Genomic DNA, 17,569 nt, shown 5'->3' on the forward strand with positions numbered 1-17,569 from the left:
CGCAACAGCAGAGCAACAGGCAGGGCTTAATTCTAATAAGCAGGCGAGGCAGCGCGCTACTCGCGCCCCCTCCACGCTGGGACGTGCCCTCTGCCTGCTGGCACACTTCGCAGTGTGGCACTACTGCTGTCGTAGCCCCCTACAGGGAGGAGGTCCCAATCATTTACAAGTTTAGCTAACACAGTGGTGATACAAGAGGTTCACAGTAACTGGTGGTTGCAACTTGCAGATTCCAGTGACCTCCAGGGAAGGCTGGATTTGAAACGAGTCCAGCTGAAGAAAGTTCAGCTTCCTCCTGTTGGTCACGAAACTGCAAGAAGCCACTGACAGCAGCTCTGAGCTTTTAATAGCTTTGAGTGTCACGAGTCTATGACAGAATTTATCACATACATGGCCCTGCAAACTGTATTTGTATGTATGTTATAAATCAAGAGTGCTACATTTTATCAAGAAAAAAACAAACAAACAAACCCTTTTTCAAATTCCATTTGCATTGATTAAGAACAGAAACTAAACATTTCAGAAGACCCAAGTATGACACAGCTGGAAAATGTTCTTTTGCCCTAAGCTTACTTTTGGAAACACTTTTAATTCCAAGACTGGGCAAAAATCACTTTTTTTTTAAATTAATTGTCTTATTTTATTTTCCCACCCAACTGAATTGCTCTGCTTCTAGCTTTGGCTTCGAAACCGCAAAACAAAACACAGAGCAAGTAAACTTTGCTTGAAACTGTTGAAAACAGAAAAAAAAAAAAAACAGCCATAGCTGTCACGAGTTTCAAATACTGGCATTTTTTTTAGAAAAGACACACACATTCTGAAATAGCTTTAAAAATGGAAACCAACAGAATCAAGAGGGTTTACATAGACCAGCAAGAGGTCAAGCATTATTAGACAGAAGTAACTTTCATCTACTATTCCCAATAACAGCATACAATTAATAGCCCCTATCGTACCCTGCCACCACGGGCTGAATTGTTCCTGCGTATTTTAAGAAGCATCAAGCAGAAGAGACTGCATTTTGTTGCTGAAGAAGCAGCTGTGTGAGCAAAGAGATGAGAGCAGAGCACGCAGGGTTGTATTAATCCTAACTGCCAAACTAGTGACTCCCAGGACTATTTGGGGCAAGTCATTATCATATCAAAGCTACAAATCAGGGCTAGTATCACTGAAAACCAGACATTAGGCAATGCTTAGTGATGAAGCGTTTTAAGAAATATCACACAAGTCCCTTGAGCTCCTCTCTACAGGTCACCTCCTGCGTCAGTAGGGACTTTCCTTACCAGACATCAGTCCACTACATAACGCAGGTTGTAGGCTTAGAGCTCAGGGTTAACCCTGTTATTCCAGGGCATCGATTCCATCTCAGTTCACATAAAACTATTTCCCCAAAATCAAACGTTTTTCTCCCCCATGGAGTCATTGGTAAAGTGATCTCGGAAAGGCAGCGTACTCGCACCGAGCCAGCGCTTTACTGTTAAACACAGCATCACGTGCTTGTCCACAGATCTGAAAATAAAACTCTTCCAAAAGAACTCACTTTTCAGTTACTACCATTTTATTAAGAGGAAAATTAAGCTGAATACAAAATACTTCCTCACAAAGAGAGAAAGGTAAAAAAGATACAGCCAAAATGAGGCAACACTGATTACGGGTTACAATGAAAGTGCCAATAATACCATACGTGCATGGTGGGAAGCCCTGCTCCTTTCTGACTGAAAGAGTTAAAAATTCACTTAACCATGCAGATTGCAATTAGTGCAGCAGAAGAGCTAACACAGGTAGGAAAATCCTGAGCACAGCACAAAAGCATCATAAGAGAGAGGATATGTGTTTTGGGTCTCCCATGTACTGCTGTTGTTAAAGAAGCCTCCCAGCTATCTGCTATAATCTGCTGGCTCCCCCATCACCGTCAATGCCAGAGAAAAGAAGGCATCTTTTCTCTTTTGTCAGATAAAATAATGCAAATTTTGGCAATAAGAACACAGGGAATTGCACGTTCAGTGTCCTCAGGAAAGATCCTACTTTGGTGGGAGAAATCAACAGACTCATCTTTTCTTTCAGAAATTAGAGGAAAGCCTACTCGAAACATCCTCTGCTCAGCTGGGATTCTTCTTTGCCCGGGAGTAAGGTCCTTCTTGAGGCCAGAAATATAAAAGCTCTTTTCATATGCATTTTTTTCCCTGTCTGTTCTCTGCTCCCTGTACTGCAGTCCTGCGTTACTTCCAGACTCGTGTGACAAACAAAGGTTGTCTATCCTAATCTACCTAATGATCACCAGAAGACATCTCACCTAGGATACTCAAGAGCAGCTTTGCCAATTGCTCCCTATGCTGTAGCATTTTGTGGAGGGTTTACCTTAAAACACAATTTAGTGCAATAATACACAGCACAACAAGCAGCTACCCTTCCCCATTAGGGGGACTCAGTGGGGAAGCACCTTCCGAAAGAAACACTCGAAGTTTAGTCAAAGTGTTTTGAAATAAAAGTGCTATTCAACCAACAGTTCGATCCCACACAGAACTCTTACAGGGAACTCAAAGCTATTCTCTCTTATTTACCTACGCTATTACTACATGTTAAACAGAAAACCTTAATTTAAATATCTCATCACAGTTCTCCAAAAATGTATACATATCCATACCAATGTAAGATAAACATTACCCATGTTCTAGCAATCAAAATAAACCGTCAGGCATTGTTAAAATTACCACATAACGAGAATAATAATTATACAGAAGGAGAATTCAACCTCTGGATTCACAATTTCAAGCTATTCACTGGGTTACTGGCAAAAAACTTCCATCTTCAGTGTGCAACTACAGCAGAACTGAAAGATTTTGGCCTTTTGAACCACGTGGGTATTAGGTCCCCAAAGCACTGCTTACAGACAACATACTGCCCAAAGAACCTGCTACTGCCGTTCAGTGTTGTCAGATATTGAAAAAAAAAACTAAAAAGCGTGACAAACGAGAGGGAAAGCAAAGTACGATGCTGCTCACAGCGCACTACCTATAGGCCAATGAACATTCAGAACAATCTATTTAGCTCAAACACTTCACAGCACGTTTGGTGGAGGGGACTGTATGCTCCTCTGCTAGCGTACACACTGACAAAAGGAGCACACAATCACACCACTTACTTTTAAATCATTCACAGCACATGGACAAGTTTTGATAACTATTTTAACATCCCTTTATATTCTACCGTTAAGCTTAATAACTTTATAGTTAACCATGAAAACTGACACTTGACCATAGCATATTTATCGTGATTCATTCTGGGCCCATTTGTAAAAACCTTAGCTCCTACTGTGCAGCAAGAGTCGGGCCAACAGGAGGTGCATCCTATTACTTGGGAGTAATACTCTGACAGCGCTATTCAGCCTGAATCACCAGTGTAACCTTCTGGCATAAAACTCTGCTGCACTGCCAGTACTTGCTATTAAGTTACGTATTGCCTGTCATATCAGGAGTTTGTGATCGCTAAAGAAGCATAATAGGAACCCAAGAAGAATTCAGACTTAAGAGAGATTTAGTTTTACACTGGAGATTTGTCACAGATGTCTGGGTGGAGAGAATATATCTACTGGACATGTACAGTACCTGGTCGTGGTGAATTCAGTTCAGCAAACCTCTTTAGAATATTGCTAACCATCATTGGAGCAGCAACAGAAGAGTTCTGTTGCCTGGGAATGTCAGCCTGTTGAGTTGTACCCGAAGCCATATCATAAATAATTGGGACAATAATACTAACAGCTTCCTGGGGGACTGTCGTTTTCTGTGTTAGCTGGAGCTGTGGGGGAAAAAAACAAACAAACAAACAAGAATTATGTTAAATTGAACAATGCACTTCAACACAACTTCCCATATGGTTAAGCACTCTAGACCTACAGATAGTGTGCAGTTCCACCCCTTCAGTTTTCACACATCAATCCTGTAACAGAGAAATTGTCGCTGAGGAGTAAACTATTTCATTCTCAAGACCACCCTACACTGAGTGCTGCCTTGGAGCTGACACCTACACGTTTGCTCTAACCATCTCCTTCATGCTGTCCTTTCTCAGCACAGCTCATGTACATCACTCCACCAAGGCAGTAAGCGCCTCAAAGAATAAAACAACCAAAAGTTGAGCATACAAAGATACCTGCAACTCAGGGGGAACTGAGCTTTAGGATATATTGTCAGCATCTCTTTGAAAGCACAAACATTAAGAGATGCACGCAGATCTAGGCTTCCAGACATTAGAGCAGTCTTAGCTACTACGATTGCCAGAGACAGCACGTGTATGTTTTGCCCCTCACCAGCGGTGACTTCAAAGACATGCAGCCCACAAAATTTTAAAACAGGTAGCTCTACTTACAAAAAACAACATTTTGGATTTCAGCACAACTGCAGGTGTTCCTGGAGGCGCAATTGGCGGTGCACTAGGAGGAATTGTTAAACAGAACTGCACGTTCCATTTCAGCTGACTTGCCTGATCAGGGAACTGTTCAGAGAGAGCATCACAGAGAAAGAACAGCAAAAGTCTCACGTCAGTGTCATTCATCAAAAGTCTCACGTCAGTGTCAGTCAGTGTCAGGGAAGAGTTAGAAAGTAAAACCTTCCTCTACAGATGTTGCCAGGTTTAGCACAAGTCAGAGCAACTCAAAGAACTGAGCATATGGCAAACAAGAATACAGTGAGAAAGGCTCCAGCCAGGCTACATATGTGCCTATAGCACAGTCACATGCCTGAAGTTTTTCAAAATCATCAGTTTAAAGGGAGAATTTGGGGAATTTCCAGGAGAGCTAATAGTAAAATGAGAACTTCTTCATTAACACTTAGTGACATATATAGAAAGTAATTTATGTGTTTGGAAATGAAGATGTGGCACCTTTTTTTCCTTTTTTTTTTTTTTTTTTAAATACAGTAACTGAAGTTGAGTGAACTACGTAGAAGTTAACTTACCAGCTCAAGTTTCATGATGTGAACGCAGTCCCTGAGGATATGCGTTGGAGCCCCTAGTAATTTTGTGAAGGCTATTAGGGTGTTTGCTTTAAAAGGTGGTCCTGCAACCTAAAGAAAGACACCAATTAGTACTGCCTATTTAGATAACAGCTGCACCATTTAATATGGTAAACAGTATGAACAACTGTTAATTTTTTTTTTCCAGCCCTTAAGGACGTATCCCAGTGAAACTCAGCAGAACTACTCAAAACACCAACACACAGAAATATAAATGTTATTGATTGGAGTACGTACTCTTGTTTCAAAGAACTTTTCCAAAACTTGTAACTCCTCCGATTTCCACTGTCCTGTATTTTCAGGTGTTACTTTTAGTTGCAAGGTCTGGTTGGTTTTGGGATTGAGAGCAACCCTGCACTTCAGTGCCTCTGTCTTAAACATAATTACACCTGGTTCGTTGGAGTTTAGTAACTGTAGCTGTACAAAAAGAAAAATTACGTTCAGTGAGTCGTTCATGAAATTGCCTGAGAACACACATATTCACTCAGAAGATTCTAGTGGTCAATCTGTGGTGCTTCCAAAAAGAAATGTGACATTTCTGTGACTTGTACAAAAATGACAGGTAAACATGCCTTGAGAATGAACCTTATATTTGGCTTCTTTCCCTACTACCAAATGAACGCCAATGAAGCAAAGAAGCACGCATTGTCTGTCTCACTCTAAAGCATCATTCATGACTAGATCAGTTATTGTCAATTGATAACTAATTTCTCAGGCATTCTTGCCAGGCTGAGGCATCCACAGTAACCCTGTGGCTGTTCTGGTTTGCTCACAATTGATGTGCTGAACTCACAGAAGCCAGGGCATCAGAAAATTTGGTCATAGTCCTGTCATTGTATCAGTTACTTCACCTGACCAAATAGGTTTTCCACTTCTTGCATGGAAAAGAAGAACTAAATGTTTTCTCTATATTTAGATGCTTGAGATGGCAAGTTTCAGAAGTATAGCATAATAAGTTCAATAGCAAATCCTTGTTATATTTGAAGCAGTTTGTGTCTGATTTGAAAGACACAGAGTACAGAAGTATTAAAAAGAACAGTTACAAAGTCAGACTTGCAAATCAATATTAGAACAACCTAAACCATACCGTTTCCTGTTGTATGATCCTCTGAAGATGTCTCCTCATAATAACCGATCCAAGGAATCGCTCAAGAGGGGAACAAAGATAGCTGCCAGCTAGTCCTGGCACGAGCCCAGGAGTAGGAGAGGGCAAGAGCAGAATATTCAAGGCACTGTGGGTGAGGATTGTAGGTATGGATGCAGCCCAAGAGCGCTGAGGTAGTTTACGAGGTGGAGGCATGCTCGTTGGCATTGCTTGGGAACCTATTGGTAAGGAAGAAGTACTTGTAGTAAGGAGGGATTTAAGGTGAAACCTAAGACATGTATTCACTCTGTTAGCTTTAACTAGACAAGCAGCAGGCACCCTGGCCAAAACTTAATCTTCCTTATTTAAGAAGTTGGCTGACTAATGATAGGCAGAGCAAAGTCAAAGAATTGGAGCTTTGACCCTCCACCAATGCAGTCTCAATTAAATTTAATCCTACTCCCTTCTCCCCTTTTTTTCTCAACATACCACCAGATACCAGCTTTGTACAACAAACTGAATGAAACCTAAAGATGGCTAGATAAGTCTTGCAAGAGCAGCATTACAGCTCTATAATGTAAAAAGTTACTATCTGCATAGGTAAATACGGCTATCATAGTTTTCATTCCAAAGATTTTTCTCTCAGTAATGGAGCTTTCACAGTTTAAGACTAATCTCTGCAGTTCAAGAAGAAGCATCAGTCCTGTTGAGGTTTATGCTGTATCATTCAACTCATCTTCCAATTTGTTATAAAAGACTTGAACTAGGCTGGAATAAAGGCTTCAACTCCTTAGGTATTTTACTACACAAAGACTGTAAGGACTGTTAGGCTGAGACAAACCTATCAAAAACGATCAAATTAGAAATATTAAACATGAGTGTTTTGCAATTTTTAACAGCAGTAACGTAACCTACTTGTTCCAGCTCGTGGGGAATGAGAGGCATCTGGGACAGGTGAATGAAGGGAAGGGTTGGCTGGTGACATTCCAGGCATCCGTGCTGCTGGTGATGGACCAGAGACCTGGGGAGATCCTGGCCAGTTCCCTGCACGCTGACTGGGTGACATCATGGTGTATGGTGAGCTTGGGTCTATGGTACCTACAGATGTTACAAGACCATCGTCTTTAAAAAAAGATTCAAGGTTTTCTAACCTAGAAGTCTAAAAAAATCACAGAAACATAGAAGGGTTTCGGTTGGAAGGGACCTTAAAGATCATCTAATTCCAACCCTCCTGCCATGGCCAGGGAACACCTCCTGCTACACCAGGTTGCTCATCCAACCTGGCCTTGAACCCTTCTAAAATGCTGATCAAAATCTACTGAGTGTGAAAATGTCTTAGATTCTTTTACATATTACAACTGTATTGATAAAATGTAATGGGGAGAAAAATAAATAAATCAAGATACAAATTCAAAAAGGGTTTCTGGTTTTATTTTTCAAAAGGTAAAACAAAACTGAACATTAAGGCAAATCAGCATGTTTAACATAGCTGAAACAGAACTAAAAAGCTCTTGCATCTAGACTTAGGCTTCTACTGTTCCTTAGTAGTTAAAAGCCTCAGAGACTGTTCTTAATCTATGGTGTGTCTTGTAGTAATCTTTGCAACACTACTTTTGGTTTGGTACTCCATTATAACCACTGATTAGATCAAGCTTCTTAAACAATCTACTATATAGCTCTCTCAGGTTCTCTCAGTAATTATAATGGTGTGCTAAAATTACTACCTGAACTTTCATTGATTGTGATCCGTGGAATGGTTTCCAATGCACTGTGATTACAACAAACATTTGTTTTGGCAGCTTTCAAAAAACTTAATAAATGAAAAGACTGAGAGATGTTGCTTCCACGTATGTATGTCAAATCAGCAAGACTTTGATAATGTTTTCAAGTTGCAAGGATTTGAATTTCTAATCTGTTCCAGTTTTATTTTGAGTAATCTTAGTGAAAATAAAGCAACTATTCTAACAAGAGAGCGCTCATTAGAAGCTGCAGCCATGGTTCAGCTACAAGTCCACATGGAATTTCCCCACATTAGTAACCAGGAAACAGCGACTGATAGACAATTTTTAAAATGTTAGTGAAGACGTCAACATGCCACGCAGTTACTTTTGACTACCGTTAACAGTTACACCCACATGTATAAAAGCAGCTGCTTAAGACAAATACAAAACTCTATTTTTTTCCCCAAATTAATTTAAGCATGCCCAGGAACACTTAATTTCAAGCAGCAAACATGCTCCCCCGTCTCTATATCCAGATATGCCAGTAAGGAACTCACCGTGGGGGCTGGCAAAGTTAGCTGTTTGTCCCATTGTGATTCCAAGGGAGGAAGGGGAAGGTGTTGGACCAAAGGATGCTGGTGATGGTGCTCTCAAAGCTCCACTAGGTGAGCTCGCAGCATGCAAGTTTCCTAATCAAAGATACAACATCACAACACACACATTTCCCATTTTTCTGGTATATTTTTTTCTATCAACTGCTACAGCTCTCTGCTTTTTAGGGAGACAGCAAACGAGATTCACTAGGATTTGTGCTTGCACTCGAAGGCTGTATTTTGCACATGCATGAGGATTGTATTTTCCAAACTGATTCACCACACAAAAGAAGCTTTCCAAGATATTTGTCTTGAAGAATGGCATTTCCCCTTTGCCCAGCCCTTCCCCAAGCTTAAACACTTTCAGCTGTTGTACTATAACAGCTGGGAACAGAAAGCTAAGCTTCGGTGGTAAAAACTTTTTATGAAGAAACAGGTATTTAAAACGAACACGTTTTGACTGAGCAAGCTGTAAGCCTTAAGAATTAAATGGTCCCAAAAGATTTACGCAGCTGAAGATGACACCTTTGCCAAGGGCCTTTTTTTTTTTTTTTTTTTAAAAAAAAAAAAAAAGCTCCAAAATGTACTTTCAAAGCTTGCCTGGCAGGACTTCACTATTTTTCCACATCACAAGGCGCATTACCTTGGCTAACCTGGAGCTGAAACACAGCTCAAGTGACAGAAAGCCACGCACACACAAAAAGCAGCATGTGTGTTGCCAGTACACGATGAGCACACACTCTCAGCCGTCTTACCTGGTGACTGTGTGTGCATCATAGATGGAGAAGGTGTCACTGTGTTGTGATAGGAGGTGGGTGGAGAAGTAAGAGGATACGCTCCTGATGCTCCTGCCTGTTTTGCAAATGGCTGAAAGTGTCAACACAAGACAACAAAAGCCTTTGATCATTTTGAACTCAAAAAGTAAGTATCTGCAAGAGAATACTAAATGAGAGTTTGGTCCCCACCTATGATTTATTCGCCTCACTACACCACCTTGCTCATAGTTCACTATTTTTTCCCAGAGTCTTTCTATAGTTCTTCTGAGACATAACACACCTGTACCTCATTCTTTTTTATCTGCCACATTATAAGGAGATTCCTCCTAACTCTCCGCTCTGTCCCCTCCTCATATCTTTTATCTTAAACAGTCGATTTCCCTCCCTCTGTCCTTTGCTTCTGAAGTAGCAAGTCTCACGTGGCCCTCCACAGCTGCTGTTCACCTGCCGTGGGCTTTTTACACTGGAACAAGAAATGACAAAATAATGTTTTGCCCTAAGGGCAATTCCACCGCACACTTTTGTAGTGTCCCTTTCCATTTTTTATCAACTTTTGGAAGTTAAGTTCTTAAAAACCCACAGTTGTGGAAGACAAACACTTATTTTGTCTGCAGGCTACCTGTTGTTGTGGTTGCTGTGGTGGTTGCTGGGGTTGAAGCTGTGATATCAAAGAATCCATCATGTCACCCCCGATAGGAGAAGGTGGGTTATCGTCTTCATTTACAGATCGTCTTCGTGCATCCTGATTGCTGTCAACAAACATGTTGAGGAACGTCTGTGGATAAATCAGTCTTGTTATCAAACAGTTTCTCTGTTCACATTTTATTATATAAAATGACCACAGTATTTCCTAAGGTTGTTAGCAGTAGTAGAACTAACTACTAGTGGGCATTTAATACACACAGTATGAATAGTTTACAAAATATAGCAATTTATAAATAGTTGTTCAGAGGATATTTAAACTTGATCCCCAATCCCCTTTTTTTCTGTTCAAAAATAAAGGGGCCTTTCATCACCACCAAACAAGAAACCTTGCTCATGGACACAAAACATCTCTAGCTACCTGAGATACCAACATTTTTTGTTAGAAACAAGGAAAAGTCTACAACTGGTCTTTTCCCATTCCTGTACTTGGGCAGTTCTATAGCGGTTCCAGAACAAGTCACCAGTAGCCAAAACCTACTGGGCTCTTGTACCACACCTACAATTGCTCTGTTTGGTTACAAATGCCCAGGCCACTTCCTCCTCCATAGCATTCTCTTATACCCAAAGCAATTTAGTGTTCAGTAGTGATTGAAGAAAAATCAGCAAACTAATCACAAAGCTTCACCTAGTTTTAATAAAAAATCCTCCCTAAAAAAAGCCTCAACATTATTTTTATCACCTGGTTAAGAAAAAAAAATTCTGATATTTGAAGTTAGCTTTCTTAAAGGAAATGTTTTAATTCAAGCTAATTAATAAATTTACATATGAATCAGAAAATTCCTCCTGCATTCAAAATTTTGGAAGGACTACAGCTCTCTACAAAAGCTCTTCACATCAGCTCCATGCTTCAAGTTAGAAGCTCACTTTTACACACATGCCAGAAAACACAGAAATAGTCACCTTTAATCCAGGTGCAGGGTAAAACCCTTCAACTATTTTGCTGTTGTCAAAAAGACTGTATGCTCCGTCACGTATCGCTACCACGCCACGACTCCGGCAGTAGATGTCAATGCAGTACATATTCCTAAAAGCCAGCCTGATATGCGTGGGTGACTGTGGCAGAATTGAGAAACACTGATAGGCAGTGTTGGTGCGTTGAGTCAGACCCAGCATGGGCACAGTTGGAAGTTTGTTGATGGCATTTAACGGAGCCTGAGTGTCAAACAGAACCTGAAAGAGAACAGATAGTGAGATGAGGTAGCTTACCTTTAAGTACAAGTCTGCAAAAATCTGGGTGGGGGAGAATGATAAGGGCAAGAAAGATAGAATGCTCCCCAAGCCACCTTCTGCCAATGAAATTCATAAGCAATCATAATACACACCTAATTTTGAAGACAAGAGTTTCATCAGAACCCAGCTCTTATTTACCCTGCACTTTCCTTGAGAGAAATGTTTAAAACATTACCTGTAACAACAGCACCACATTTGGTGTTTTATTGAACATCTCCTGGAGCTGGTGCAGAATTGTGTTGTGACAGTTGCTGCAACCTGAGTTTGGGCCAACAGTTCCCAGTGAAATGTGGAACTTCTGGAGTATGGAGTTCCACTGAATGCTGATCTACAACATCAAGAACATGAAATGATCTTGGAAACTAGAATAAAGAGGTTATAAACAAGAAAGCTGATTTGCTGTCATTTTCCCCATTTTTCATGAAACTTCAACAGATTCCTAACTCAACTTCCTCAAGTTGTTGAGGTTCTGAAAAGAATGCTGTTAGCTTTGACACAGCTAATGCATTTAGTTAGCTGGATTGTTGTCAACCATAAAACTGGACAATTACTCTGCCAAGTCAATCAAAATGAACCATCTCAACAAAGGTGAGATTAAGGAAAATAAACTCGAGAGATTCACACCACAGATACTGATTAAGAGTTGCTGGACGTAGGCTGATTTTCTCAGCCATATCACACACACATGCTGATACGTAAGGAAGTGACATGCAACATCCAGACTGCTACTCAGTGAGATTAACTGTCACAATCAAATGGATATAGAAGAACCCTTAAAAATTCAGCTTAAAACACGAACAAAAAACCCTTTTAGGATGCAAATTTCAAGTGCATCAACTACTTTGCATCAGTTGCACACAAAAATACATTCTTTGTCTGTAATAAACATTACAGACACCAGTTACACCTCTACCCTGCATTTAATGCAAGGGTATGAGCAAGTACATAGTTGTCAAAGTAATTAATATGCTGTAAATTCGAATACTACAGAATAAGCTAGACTTCTGAACAAGAGAACAGTACTGCTACAAAATACTTAAGGACTGCATAATTTGAAAGCACATTACTACATTTAAAACTAAGTCCTTTCTAATAAGGCAGCATTAAGCATATAACCTATGTTCAGATCAAAAGATTGACATATCCCAGTATAACAGGGAGCAGTGGCAATGCATTTGTTAGAAAAAAAAGTTAAGCCATCTTTCACCAGCCAGGAGCACATTAACTGTCCTTCACACTACGTGAAGTACATTATACAAGTTCTCAAAAATCTCCACAATAATGTAATGCAAGGAAATATTTTGTAGCACAATTCTGAGAACTCTACACCTACCCATTCTGTTTTCAAATATACATTTTCAGTGCACTTAGGAAATACTTACTGAGCTCCCCTTGGTAGTTCCATAACAAAGGATAAGTTTTCGGTAATTGTAGATACGAACTTCTGAGAAAACGTTTAAGTGGTTAGGTATGTCTTTGAAGAGAAGAGGGAAAAAGAGAGTGAGAAAAATTGTAGTAATCTGGCAAACACAATTTTCAAATCAAAGGAGATTGTTTCTGTACCTGGTAAGGATCGTGCAAACTCCAGGACACATTCATAGAGCCGAGCGATACTGTTCCAGTCATTGAGGAACATCTCAACAACTTTGCGACCTCCAACTGGTTCAGATAACTGGTTTTCATACGTCAGGTAAACATGACGGGTTGGTCCTGCAATGTTAGAACAGCAAATACTGATTGAACCAGTAGTTCCTAACCCATAGTTTACAGACTATGACCGAACCGTGATAAGCAACCAGGAAGCATACTTAAATAATAAAAAGTTCATCAACTCAACAGCCAAAAAAAGTCTGATTCAGGTGCACTGTGGCTCATGAGAATTCTTAAGAGCAGACGGTTATCCGTATCGCCACAACAGCAGAACTATACTGGAGCAGACAAAGTAAAACACAAAGGAACAAAATTTACCTGACCTCTCTTACCTTGCTCCCTGGATGAAGTGCTATTAAGCGGACAATTTGCAAACACCAGCTCAGCCACCCACGTGCGATTATTTCTACCTTGTAACCGGAAAGTGCAATCAAGAAGAGATCGGTCCAGAGCCTTCTGCGTTTCCTCATTCACACCTTTACAGGGAGGAATTCTATTCGTGAAGAAAAGAGGTCCTCAGTTGTACACAGTAAAGCCCCCAAACTGCAAAATACTACTTTTTTACAATTTCTGGAAGAATTTCAAGTCTGGACATGAAAGAAAGAACAGACCAATGGCAAGACAGACAGCTGGACTGCACAGATGGTATCTTATTCCTCTTCAAGGACTCTAATATCTATGTTATAAAAGCACTCTGAGTTGAATATGTATAAAAACTGCTCTTAACACCTGTGAACTACAGACTACTAAGGGATCTGATGAATTGTCCTGATCTCCAGATGGAAGTATAAAGCTTTTATCCAGAGGCACCAGGCCCTACCTTTTTTAAGACTGATGCCTTTATACCACCACATATTGCAGCAGCATAAAAGAAGATTATGCTTTAGGAGGTCTATTTTTTTCCTTCTTCATTCTTTGGGATTAACACAGAGACCAATAGCGTTAAACAAATTCAACAACCTACATGATGCAAAGGAATATAAAGTTCGCAGGTGATGCAGTTTGCCAAACCGAAGGAAGCACTCCGTATGCTGGTGGACAGGGCTGCCATTCAGAGGGACCTCGGCTGGCTCAAGGATGAGGTAAAAGAAACCTCATGAAGTTCAAAAAAAACCACCCACAAATTCAGTCCTACACTTGGGAGCAGATAACTTCATGCAACAGCTCAGGGTGGGGACTGACTGGCTGGGTAGCAGTTCTGCAGAAATAGAGCGTGGGGGCCCAAGAGAGGGCCAAGAGGGGGCCCAAGAGAGGCCCACTGCATCCTTGGCTGTATTAGCATCAGCTTAGCCAGACAAATCAAGTGACCGCTCCCCTCTGGTCAGCATTTGAGATGTGTCCCACAAATCCCTTGGAGAATGGAAAATTTGGCTGATCAGCCCTGCTTTGAGCAGAATGTTGGACCAGATGACCTGCACACGTCCCTTTCCATGCTAAATTACTGTAGGATTCTCAGATGTTTCCTCCACAACTTCTTAACCTTGAGTTTGTCTTCTTTAGGATTCCTTGCATTTTCCTCTGCAGTATTAGATACTGGTCATTGTTAAATAACACACGGAGTAAGTAGGCCTCTGACCTACCTAAAATTACAATTACATGTTCCTCAGTCACCACCATACTGCATCTTCCTTAGCACTGCCTGAATGTAAGGACTGAGCACCATCAGAGGCTGTTTTCAGAGCTCCTTAGTTTAGGCTAATGACAGAAACAAATCATAGTTGGCTCTGAATCTACTCTTGCCTTCCTCTTTCTACTACACTGCTTCACACAGGAGTGCAAGGCACACAATAATTGTGTGAAATAAAATGGAACAAACTCTCCCTCCATCCCACCCCCCAACATTTTTAGTGTTACTCTCCAAACAATCCTTTTTATTTCCTCAAGCATATGTAATGTAATGAAAACAGACACATGAGCATATCCTCTTACTTTAATAAACGTATGGCATGGCTGAAGCCATCTCCTTCTACTTGTACTCCTTGGTGAGGAATGTCCATATTAGATAACTACAAATGAAAAAGAAAAACGTTATCCCATACAAAAACAAGTGAAGCTTTTTCAAGCTTCTTTTTCTGTCTCTTTTTTTTTCTCCTTTCTCTAGGGGTGACAGATGTTTCACACCCTCAAGCACTGGAAGGCCAAAAAACGGGCTGTGCAAATCTGGTATAAAGTAGTCTCTCACGCCCTCCCCACAAGGATCTCTTTCATCCTCTCATTTTCCCTTTTCCCTAAACTTCTCAAGTCTTTTGTAGTTAGTGCTTGGTATTACAGAACCAGCTACAGCAGGAATAGAGCAACCCTGTGTAGAACATCAGCCACCCAGGCTTAGCTAGCAAGAGAACTAGGAAGTGAACATGTCCACAAGTTCTCCAGACAGTCACATCTAGACAAGAGAATCAGGAGCAGTGGAGGGAAGGAAGCAAACAAAGTGTTTCTGAATACGTACCTCCATACGAAGCCCTATAAACGGCATATTTGTATCACACATGGCTACTATATGAGCTAGGACTTTATTGAAGGCACACATTTCTCCCGACCGTTTTGGTTTCTTAGGTTCTATGGAACATGTATCACCAGATAACTGGAATTAAAATAAAGACAAATGTACTTGCACGTTTGGAGTAAACATTTTTAAAAGATGTCAGCACCATCTCACTCATTCATGTTCTAAATGAACCATGCCCTGAGCACAAACTCCTAAAATGATTCATTCCACTTCAAAGCTACAGAAATTGAAGTAATTTAATAATCACCTCCTTCCTCAAAATGGTATTTACCCATCACCAAGTCAGGTCAACTTGACCCGAAGTAGCTCTTATCAGCTCCCACAAGTCTTTCAGAGACTACGTGGTCTATATGGCACTAAGCATATCATACAGATACCAGCACTTTGCTTATACTCTAGCTACCTCTGCCCAGCATTCTGCCTTGGCTCTTCAGGCCAGCTGAGAAGGCCTGGCACCAATTAAAAGACAATAATCGTTGCAAAATAGTTTCCCAACACCTCCCCAGGGAAGCTAGCCCAGAGAACCAAGCCTCAATGTAAGTTGTCAGCCACACAAACTTTGAAACAATACTAAAACTGGTACTAATGCTCAGAACATGTCTTTGGTTTCCACACTCTAGTACTAGCCCGAAGGCTTCTGAAGCACATACCTTGCGCTTGACACCACTTTTCATTTGTTTCCCACTTTTTGTGTCTAGTACCAACTCTTCAATGTTTGGTTTGAACTGTTGTAATAAAAGTGCAGTAGCAGGGCTGTCATCTCCTTCAGCATAGCTCACAGAGAGAAAATGGTACTTGTACTCTAGTTCTGTGGGGTTGCCAGAAACGTCAAACATCTCTACAACCTATATTTAAACAAAACAACAAATCAACAAGACCCTCAATTAAGAATATGTCTACATCAGTTCCTATCCTTCCCCCTTTCAAAGAAAATATACTCTTTTTTAAGATATTTATACTCGTGGCTCGGAAAGGGATCCAAGAAGAGAAGGCAGACTAAACTTTCAGGAAGTAAGAAAACAATGCTACAGCCACAGAGTAATAAATATTTATGTCCCTCCTCTCTATGAACCTAACTGCTTAACAAACCCACTGACAGAGTAGGTAGAAAAATGTTAGAGGCAAAAGGATTACAACTATGACTTTGTTCCTAATGTTAGAGTTACCAGTACAAACTGCCTGAGAAAAAAAGATAAAGAGGCATTTTTTCAGTTACTTACAATGTAGTACTGTGGAAGGCGAGTGAGTTTGATAAACAATTTGTGTTTGGAAAGGTTTCCCACTGGATGGCTAGCGTAATTAGCTAGCTGAAGAGTTTCACTGCTTACGGTAGGCAGATGCTTTATAGACTGTTTGCAACGCTGCTGTCCAAGCCAGAACCTTACAATGAAATAAAGGCATTAGTACCCCAAGACTGTTTTTAAATTATTCTAGTACATTGCTGCTCAAAGCATTAGTGTCAAATGAAGACCCAGTCAGATTCCAAGACAACACCTAACATTGCCAAACAAGCTAAACACAGAAAATTACACAGAAAATTTCTTGAGTTTATATTTTCTTATTACTATCTTTATATATGGTCTTCAGCTTAGATAGCTGCTAATTTATGAAGAAAAGCCCTGACATTACTTGCTCAAGGAGTATATAATCATTTTTTACAGATCACAATATAAAATTACAATCTAAAAAAGAAGCGATAAGTTGTAAACCATGCAGATTACAGTCATTTTATGATTTAGCATTTTCAATTATTTTTGGTATAGAAAAGTAGGTCTTTGCTCCTGTACGATGGTACACAATACGCTAAGAAAGTCACCTAGGATGGATTAATGTCACTCTAGATTATATTATAAACAAACTCATTCACCTGAGTAAGTTTGAAAGTGAAGAGCCACAGCAAGACACCAAATTTATTCTGATGTTTGGATTTGAACTTTATTCTGCTCCGATGGATTTTGACCATAGTGGCAAGACTAGAAAGCCCAGCTAGGCTCTAAGGGCCTCAGAAATGCGTGGCTTAATTTCTCAGTGAAAATTCCACTGAGCACAGCAGTAAAAGGTGTGGGTGTTCAACGTCCCTCCATCAGGAGAAGCCATGTTTATTCTCATAGATACATATGAGGTATCTGTCCTAAAAGACATTTCACAGGACTGCCTAGCTTCCTCAAAAACAGCAGCACTACCCAAGCCATTATCCGGAGTACATTATCTATAACAAAGGGAGGTTGATTAGTTTCTCCAGGGTGCCAGTGCTTCATGCGTCATCATGCTTCTTTTAGAAGCAAAATTCCTCAAACA

At 40.4% G+C, this 17,569-nt stretch overlaps 1 protein-coding gene across 2 annotated transcripts in view; it reads right to left on the minus strand.

Annotated features, from left to right (window-relative positions):
- MED14 (mediator complex subunit 14) overlaps positions 1-17,569 on the minus strand; it is a 37,406-nt gene that overhangs the window by 621 nt on the left and 19,216 nt on the right. The window contains exons 13-30 of one of the 2 annotated variants that reach the window (XM_084303104.1): positions 16,492-16,651; positions 15,922-16,116; positions 15,212-15,346; positions 14,695-14,771; positions 13,098-13,258; positions 12,679-12,825; positions 12,498-12,589; positions 11,291-11,443; positions 10,786-11,055; positions 9,800-9,955; positions 9,160-9,271; positions 8,369-8,500; positions 7,006-7,188; positions 6,094-6,329; positions 5,244-5,423; positions 4,950-5,057; positions 4,363-4,488; positions 3,606-3,795 (exon numbers count right to left, since the gene is read on the minus strand). In XM_084303104.1, the coding sequence (XP_084159230.1) occupies positions 3,606-3,795; positions 4,363-4,488; positions 4,950-5,057; positions 5,244-5,423; positions 6,094-6,329; positions 7,006-7,188; positions 8,369-8,500; positions 9,160-9,271; positions 9,800-9,955; positions 10,786-11,055; positions 11,291-11,443; positions 12,498-12,589; positions 12,679-12,825; positions 13,098-13,258; positions 14,695-14,771; positions 15,212-15,346; positions 15,922-16,116; positions 16,492-16,651 (2,813 nt within the window). The remainder of the gene's footprint in view (positions 1-3,605; positions 3,796-4,362; positions 4,489-4,949; positions 5,058-5,243; positions 5,424-6,093; positions 6,330-7,005; positions 7,189-8,368; positions 8,501-9,159; positions 9,272-9,799; positions 9,956-10,785; positions 11,056-11,290; positions 11,444-12,497; positions 12,590-12,678; positions 12,826-13,097; positions 13,259-14,694; positions 14,772-15,211; positions 15,347-15,921; positions 16,117-16,491; positions 16,652-17,569) is intronic. The other variant, XM_084303105.1, reaches the window with a different exon arrangement.

The sequence above is a fragment of the Netta rufina genome, assembly GCF_964035555.1.
Source record: "Netta rufina genome assembly, chromosome: 1".
In the NCBI taxonomy this organism is placed as follows: domain Eukaryota; kingdom Metazoa; phylum Chordata; class Aves; order Anseriformes; family Anatidae; genus Netta; species Netta rufina.